The 8,356-nt window shown below is 37.7% G+C and overlaps 1 protein-coding gene across 3 annotated transcripts; it reads left to right on the top strand.

Moving 5' to 3' along the window:
- Window positions 1–456: 456 nt before the first annotated feature.
- On the top strand, window positions 457–7,520 carry LOC131330753 (DNA polymerase epsilon subunit B). Of its 3 annotated transcripts, none has more exons than XM_058364447.1 (14): window positions 457–639; window positions 701–899; window positions 1,013–1,199; window positions 2,712–2,865; window positions 2,994–3,138; window positions 3,802–3,866; window positions 5,074–5,178; window positions 5,280–5,360; window positions 5,460–5,590; window positions 5,672–5,766; window positions 5,852–5,951; window positions 6,104–6,218; window positions 6,376–6,486; window positions 7,208–7,520. In XM_058364447.1, exons 2-14 carry the CDS (start codon window positions 731–733, stop codon window positions 7,355–7,357), a joined length of 1,608 nt encoding a protein of 535 aa, XP_058220430.1. In that variant the 5' UTR covers window positions 457–639; window positions 701–730; the 3' UTR covers window positions 7,358–7,520. The 3 variants fall into 3 exon arrangements, with proteins under 3 accessions (XP_058220430.1, XP_058220428.1, XP_058220427.1); XM_058364445.1 differs by having other exon boundaries at window positions 697–899; XM_058364444.1 differs by having other exon boundaries at window positions 693–899.
- The last annotated feature ends 836 nt before the right edge of the window (window positions 7,521–8,356 follow it).

The raw sequence follows: 8,356 nt of genomic DNA, 5'->3' as shown, positions 1-8,356 counted from the left end.
TCTGACATATTTCCTAGCCCAAATGGCTAGGAATTGCCGGAGATGCTCTAATTACAAGCAATATTAATGTAGAAACACGAACAGTAAAGGTGAAGGATGCTAAGGGTTTATGGTGAGACTTTTTTCTAAAACCGCAATGGGAATCACAGTTGCATAGTTTTGACGGAATCTAAAGTACTTTTGTTACTCTTTCCATTTTAAATTGGTTGCTTCTATTGAAAAGTTGTGCAATTTTCGGATTGAAAATAAACTATTTACAATTTCAGGTATTGTTTTTGAAGTTTCTCTGGACAAAATTGGGTGTTTAACTAGTCTTGTGTGTAGCTCAGAGCATTTCCAATAGCCTCAAGCCAATTTTAAGCAAATTGGCTAGCAAAAGTGTCATTTTCTACTTTGGCTAGGCATCAAATAAATGCATCCCCCAACAGGCAAAGAACCTATTCCAATCACAATTAAAAAAACCCAAATGAGGCCGAAACCCAAATCAGGCCCAAATCTCTAATTTTTCTTCACTTTCCCAAATCTGTCGGAGACAGCAACTTTAATTCACCGGAGATTTCACCGGCGTCGGATCTTATCTCCGGAATCCACCGTCGTCGGTCTGGAGCAAATCTCCTTCGTTTTCTGGCACTGGATCCAGTGAAAGGCAAGGGGAGAGAGAGAGAGAGAGAGAGAGAGAGAGAGAGAGAGAGAGAGAGAGAGAGAGAGAGAGAGAGAGAGAGAGAGAGAGATGAACTGTGGAAATCGGAAAAAGATACAGAAGAAGTTCAAGCTTTGGGGGTACACCCTCAAAGTCGAAGCCCTAAATGAAGTCCTCTCCTTCTTGTCCCATTACCAAGACGTTCCCTCTCAAGACGAAGCCCTGGATGTCCTCCTCGACAACCTCCAACACCAATCCCGTACGGAATTACATTCCCCCCCCACTCTCTCTGTGCGTGTGTGTGTGTATATATCTATTCCTGTTGATTAATATTTGTGGAGTGGCGGTGGTAATGATTTTCTGTTTTCGCAGTGAAATCATCAATTCTTGACAAGGACTCAGTCCACGGAGTCGCTAGCCTTCTTTTGAAAGCACAAACCGCCGGAGCGGTGGAGGAGGACAGCAGTAATTGCATCAGCAGCGCTGCTCTCCGCATTATTGATGACATCTTCATCATCCCTAAATTCCGCTATGATCCAGTGAAAAAATTCTTCTATGAGTAGTGTCACTTTCCTAAATCCTATTCCTTCTTTTTTTCAATTTGCTTACTGTTATAAAGACCCCTCACTTGTTTATTTCATTGCTTGTATATCATTGCTATATGTCAAGAAGCTATTCTTCATTTTGCATTGCCTTTACTGAGTTTTAAGGGAGAAAAAAAAGGTTAAGGCCTGTATTGAGTTTGTATTCATATATTTTGAGATCCGAATAATTCATTATCTATCTGGTCGGGTGAAAGATTGAAAAAGAAAAAAATAGTGCAAATTAGACTAGTAAGAAGTTTAAAGTCATGGAGTATTTTGAGAGATTCAACTGGAACTGCATTTAAATTGGAAGGAGCTTAGTGTTAATCATGCCTACTTTGCATGCCTTGCTCAGGTGTCTGTTTTTAAGTATGTGTGTGCATGTGAGGTTCTTAAGAGAGGCGTGTGCATGACAATTATATGGAGAATTGATAGAGAAGCGAAGGAATGGATGAAGAGAAAATGTACGTGTTAGGGAAGTAAGAAATTACATGTCTCTCTTTGGAGTGAAATGGTAGGAAGGAAATAAAAGGAAACTAGTTGGGGAAGCCAAAAAAGAAAAGAAAAGAAGATTAGAAGGAAAACAGAGAGAAATAAGGAAGTGATAAGGAGAAGTTGGAAAAGATAAAAAGGGTATATCACTTTGAAGAGTCCCTCTTCGGTTTTACAAAGTTTCCATCTAGATTTCCATTTTAGCGGTTGGGTCTTAGCTTGGACTCGAGAGTTTAGAGGAAAGGTGGTTTAAATTGGCAAACTTTTTCTTAATCGATGAGTCATTCCTTTGAAGTGACTTATAAGGATTCAGGTGCATCTAAGTATGTGAAGCATGCCAGTTGTTAGGGAGGTTTTGATTGCATGATTTGAGTAGGATTAATACAATCAATTGCTGAAGTTCTTATATGAAAATTGGATATTGTTTGCAAAAATTGAGATACTAGAACTTAATACTATCCTGCATCTTGCCGCAAGGTCGTTTGTATATGGGCATGTGTTATGTGTGTGGGGCAGAGTAAACAATGTTATGTTCGTTTGTTTATGCTTGAATGTTTTCACAGTGTTTGAAGGTGAACTTTTCTTTGAAAGCTATTAATTATTTGGTTATTGCTAAATTAACTCCTTTCTTACATGCTTTTGGCATAATTTTTGGCTTGGTTGACATTTCAAAAATGCACTACCATTTGCAACATGAAAAACATGGGAAAACTATAATGGACAACGAATTTGGGACAGAAAACTCAATACTGGGATTGTAGTCAGGAACTTATGATGTTTGTCTTCTGCTTAGTTTTATCAGCAGCTAAACTAACTGAATATGTGAATTCCTTTGTTTAACCAAATTGGAGGGTGTGAAACTTGGACTGTTGGAGTTTAGGGCATCCTTTTCATATGGACATGGAAGTCGGAATTGCCCTTGCTACTGTACTTCTTACAGTGAACATGTAACATTGAATTGGAGGCGATAATTATGCCAATTTTTTAACTTATAGGCACACAGGAAGGATTCCAATTCACGGTGATGCTTCTGCCAAAGCCTTTTTGTATAGGGATAGGTTTCTCTTGTTGCTCCAGAGGCTTTACCGTGATCCAGATTTTTCAAGGCCTGCATTCAATTCAGAAAGGTCTCAGTTTGGCAGCCGTGAGGTAATCTCTCCGTCTCTCTCTCTCTCTCTCTCTCTCTCTCTCTCTCACGTGCACACGCACATGTTAACTCACTAACACTTTACAGACACCTTATTAAAAAGAGGCACATATATGTATATCTTGGGCAGATATCTCCAATTCAGAGTCTGGTAGGGCTAACAGGGAGAAGATGGGTCATGGGTGTTATATCTCAGTTGGAGGATGGTCATTTCTACTTGGAAGACCTAACCGCAGCAGTTGAGATAAATTTGTCCGACGCAATATCCTCTAAATGTGTTGTGAAAACTGAAGCGTATTATTTCACTGTTCAAGACTTATTTTCAGGTTTGAATGCTTGGAACTGGCCTACTTCATAATCCCCAAAAGTGAAGATCTCATCAATATTAGAAATGACTCTCTATATCACCTGGGAAGTCACTGCCACATCTGACTGTTGAGCTAGTGTTTAAAATCTTGTCTTTCTCTGGTGATGCTTTTCTGTAAACCATTTGTCAGTTTTACTTTTTCAGTGCCGATTTGGTGCTCTTATCTCATATGTAGATCATAAGTAACCTTTTACTTCTTGGACATGGCTCTACTGAGAATTGATACCAAGCTACTGGGAACCCTTCTTTCTTCTGTTTATCCCTTTGTGTTATCACTAGTAATATGTTTTTTTCTTGCTCTTGGCAGTAAGGAAATGGAAGCTCTGAAATTAGAACCAGTTAGACACTTGTCTGGGGCTTGCTCAACATGTACAGTTTCTTTGCATTGAATTTAGTGAAACTACACGATTCTGAAGTTCGTTTCTTATCTAGTAGCTTAGGGAGACTATATGTTTGTAGCACGCTTTGGGATGCATTTAAAACTATGGTAGGATATTATGATTGAGATATTAGTAGAGAAGAGGTGTAAGAACCATCATTTTCTTTAACATGCAATACAAGATAACGACAGGGTTTGTCTTAGAAAACACAATAGTGTTGGCAGAAGGCGAAATGCTCTTGGATGGTATCTTTCAGGTTAGTGACTGTCTTCCTTCTTTGCATTTCATCTTCTTCTGCATGCTCATAGTTGATTTTGGGATACTGAATAGCATTGGACTTCTTCTTTTTCTTTTTAATTTTTCCTTTTCTTGAGGACGTTATATGTGCATGTGATTTGTATTTCTCTTTTTCTTCCTTTAGTTTTTGCATACTTAATTCGTAGTTAGTTGACTGGGATATGTCATTACATTGAGCATCAGGCTGTATTAATTTGCCTTCCTTTAGTGTGTGTTGGCACAGGTATGAAGCACTAAATAATTCCTCCTTTAAATTTGGGGTCCTCTTTTGCCAATCCCACGAAATCAAGCAAAGAGCAAAACGCAAATAGATGCCTTACATTCCAAACCATTCCTAGCTGTGATTCTTAAAAGTAAACTATGGATTGGAAGTGTCAAATTGCACTGTTCAAATAGAACAAAAATAGATATTGGAGTCTTGGACATCATGAACATTTACATGTACTTGGCATTCTTTGTTGAAGCATTTGGGTGGGTCCTGGTAAGGGTCCACATGATAATACTCAATCAAGTTTGATCTAAATTGATTTTCTTTGTCTTCTGGCATTCTGGCTTTTTTTCAGTAGGTTGCTTAACAACTAGGCACGTTTTCAGCTAATAAGTTTTGATGATAGTCAACTCCAAGTCCAGTGATAAGATAAAATGGAGCAAAATTTTCAGGGCATCTTCAATTATTTATTCTATATATAATCTCGGGATATGTGTTGAACTGTATCTCCAACGTCTGGTTTTGTTTCTCAAGCCAATCAACTGCATTGAAATATAGAATTTAGATTAGTGGTGGAATATACGGTACTTGATATTATGGAATTTCACGTTTTTCCTTTCCATTTTATCACTGCATGATATGGCTTAAGCACAGTGAGAATTGGTGTCGACAAAAAAAAAGAAGCAGAGTGAGAATTGGTCTACCTTTATGTGTTTGAATTCAGTTGCAGTAATAAGTAGTGTTGGTTTTATGTGTGTACTGTGTCTGTATTTGTTTGTGCTACATCGTGAAAATTTCACTCCCATACTTTTGTATGCCATTCCCACACGACAGAGCAGGATCCACCTCTAGCCAACATGGCATCTGGCCTTGTTAAATTTCGGTCATATCTTTCAGCATATTTAGCAAATGAACTCTGGAAACATACTAATAATTCACATTGTTGACCTATATGCAGGTGAAAACATGTGGATTTCCTCCGTTAGAAAACAGAGACAAGTCAATTTCAGCATTTCCTGGAATTGATTTCTTTGGTTGTGGAACATTGACAAAAGAAGAAAATGTATCCTTTTCTGCTCTTCGCTGTTAATCCTCTCTAAGAGAGCCATATTGAGTTCATCCAATATTACAACTATAGAATGTTTTCCTAAATGTTTTCAACAGCTGAGATTTGCAGATATGGAGAAAAGGGCTGTGAATGATATGTTTGTCGTAATCTCTGACATTTGGCTAGACAATAAGGATGTAATTATTCTTGTCCATCTTTTTTCTCTGTATCTGTTTTGCGCTTTTGTTTCGTTTCTTGTATCTGCCAATCTAAACGTTGTCTTGTCCTTGGATTAGACTATGACAAGGCTAGAGGAAGTCTTGCATGAATATGACAAACAAGACGTGGTTCCTTCTCTGTTTATTTTTATGGGAAATTTCTCCAGCCATCCATGTAACCTTTCCTCCAATTCTTTCTCAAGTCTCAGGTGAGGGCTCAAGTGATAGTATTTTACTTTCTTGATAAAACTGTTTGAAGAAATCTAATAACGAATAACCTTGGCATGCAGATCGCACTTTGGAGAGCTTGGGCAGATAATTGGTGCCTGTACAAATTTAATGCAGCAAAGTAGATTTTTGTTAATTCCTGGTCCTGATGATCCTGGTCTGTTGAACCAATGTTTCTTGCTTCTTCAAATCTTCCTCGACGTAAATTCATATTCCTTACCTGTATTTACTGTCATTTTCAGGTCCTTCAACCGCTCTACCGAGATGTGCATTGCCAAAATACATTACTGAACAATTTAAGAAACACATACCAAATGCCCTATTCTCTAGTAACCCTTGCAGGTAAATCTGTCTAATCACTTTTAGTCCTGTGTCCTCAGGCTCTGCACCCTTCCAACTGTGTTTTGAATTATGAAGTTCATAATGTGTTCCTTTTATTGCTTGTGCACAATATATTCTTTTGACTTAAAAATGCTTGCTGTGTTTGAAACCAGAGTCAAGTTTTGCAACCAAGAAATCGTTTTCTTCCGTCAGGATCTTCTGTATAGAATGCGCAGATCATGTTTGATTCGCCCTTCAACAGAAGAAACCAGTGATCCTTTTAAGCATGTGGGTTTGTTAATTTAATTTTTTTGTTTCATTCTCCACTTTAAAATTATTGAAGACTGATGTTATGGCAGAACATCGCATGCGGGTGAGAGGGAGAGAGTGACTTATGGAGGCTCACAAAGCTAATTGAATTAAGTTTTTTTTTTTTTTTTTGCAGCTTGTTGCCACCATAACACATCAAAGCCATCTCTGTCCACTCCCTCTGACTGTACAGCCTGTTATTTGGAACTACGATCACTGTCTTCATCTTTATCCCACCCCACAAACGGTACTGCTCCTCTTTTGCTATTTTAGTGGACTAGACCAGATAAGTCATGTATTGAGGCTTAAAAGATGGGTGACTGGGCTGAATAATTAGGGGGCTACACAATGATTATTTTATAATGACGGATTAATGGGCTACACTGTAACTTGTATTAGCCGACGACTACATGGGCCAACCAACGATGTATAGGATTTTGGCCATAGATTTCATAGTAAAAAAACTGGTGGCCTAATATTGTGTTTTGTTCATAGAATCATACTGTATGAAAGAATAATCATCTACCTATCTTCGTACCCGTAGGCCGTATCTAAGTTTTTATCCATATCAGTGTATCCTCAAATTTTAGGTTTTAAGTGCCGGACCCTTTGTTTACACCTGCAACCGTATTCCCACATCCGTATGTGTAACATGGATTCAATTAGTTTGGCCAAAATGAACAAGTTAGCAAATGGAGCTATCAAATGGTTATACACGTATAGATATTATTGATAGAGATGTATGTCCGGATGTATGGATGGATTCTGGCATTTGGTGCTAAAAGGCTGGTTTCAATTAGATACTTATAGTGCAGATAAAATAAAAATAAAATAGATACTTATAGTGTTGTATTGTTGAAAGTCATCATCTCTCTCTCTTGCGCGCGCGCGCTTCAGTTGCATTTATTACTACTTTTCAGTAGGCAACAATTGGTAATTTGAGTTTGAACATTCTCTTCGCAATGCAGATTGTGTTAGGAGACAAAAGCGAGCAGAAGGAATTCGAATACGCAGGAATAAAATGTTTTAATCCCGGTTCCTTCTCAACCGACAGCACTTTTGTGGCATATCGACCTTACAATCGTGAAGTTGAGTTATCAGGTCTACAAAAAGGTTGAGTTATCAAAAGGTTATGAGAATTGTCATCTTCTAATTTATTTGGGCCAGCAATACAGTCTTCTGTATAAATATTTTGCTGAACATTTTGGTTGATTATTTGATTACTTCATTAATAGTATGTTGATGTTATTACTCTATCAGAAAATCCAATCTTGAGATTCAGTCTGCATAGTTTTTATTTTCAACAATCTGCCTCGTGTTTTATTATGTAGCAGTCTTTATCTCGATTTAAGTTGTTTAGAAGTATATTTTCTTGTGCAATGATAAGTTCAGTTCTCTCAAAGACCTGGATTAAAATTGTCACGGCCTAAAACCGACCCTGGAAGTTGTGATAGGTTAAGCGGGTGTTAATCCGCCGAAGGTCTGCTCATAATCTAGTTTAGGGATTTTTAATATCATCATTTTAAACAATAAAAATCAAAGTATGCGGAAGTGTAGAATAAATAATAGAATCTCAAAGCTTCTAAGTGTCTAAGTATAATAATTACAAACCATTAGGCAACTAATGGTCGTCCACATAGCACCAACAATCATTGATGAGTCGATGGCTAGACACGCTATTTCCCTGAAAAAATTTAAAAGGTTTTTCATAAGCCAAAGCTTTGGTGAGAGACGTATGCTAAAATTACAAGTTTGATCATAAAAATACTTCATATTATAGAACGGATCAAGAGTAGCACAAAAATTTAATCAACTTCATCATATTTCAAATAACATGCATATTAGGCAAAAGCTCATTTCGGTGGTCCACAAAATGGGACCTTTCATTTCCTTTCACTTTGCACATCCAAGCAATATTAGCATTCAACGGTGTTTTTGTTGCTAGTCGGTTGGGGAACGACCCCATTGAAGAGTGGTATGATATCTATATTTGGTGATGCCGGTTGCATCTCCAACCTTATTACTTCACATCACATTACTAGTCCATTTACTGTCCCCTAGCATTCGAGACACCGTTCGAATGATTCATAATATCGCCAACATGTACTCATGATGAA

The sequence above is a fragment of the Rhododendron vialii genome, chromosome 6a, assembly GCF_030253575.1.
Source record: "Rhododendron vialii isolate Sample 1 chromosome 6a, ASM3025357v1".
Taxonomy (NCBI): domain Eukaryota; kingdom Viridiplantae; phylum Streptophyta; class Magnoliopsida; order Ericales; family Ericaceae; genus Rhododendron; species Rhododendron vialii.
Note: the sequence above shows the minus strand (reverse complement) of the source record. Positions and strands in the feature narration are given on the sequence as shown.

Bases quoted from the DNA above. Each gene is read 5' to 3' on its own strand.
- LOC131330753 (XM_058364447.1), top strand. From the start codon at position 731: ATGAACTGTGGAAATCGGAAAAAGATACAGAAGAAGTTCAAGCTTTGG. The intron at 5,767-5,851 runs GTCTGTTGAACC...TGTCATTTTCAG, and splicing joins TCCTGGTCCTGATGATCCTG to GTCCTTCAACCGCTCTACCG. The intron at 5,952-6,103 runs GTAAATCTGTCT...GTTTGAAACCAG, and splicing joins TTCTCTAGTAACCCTTGCAG to AGTCAAGTTTTGCAACCAAG.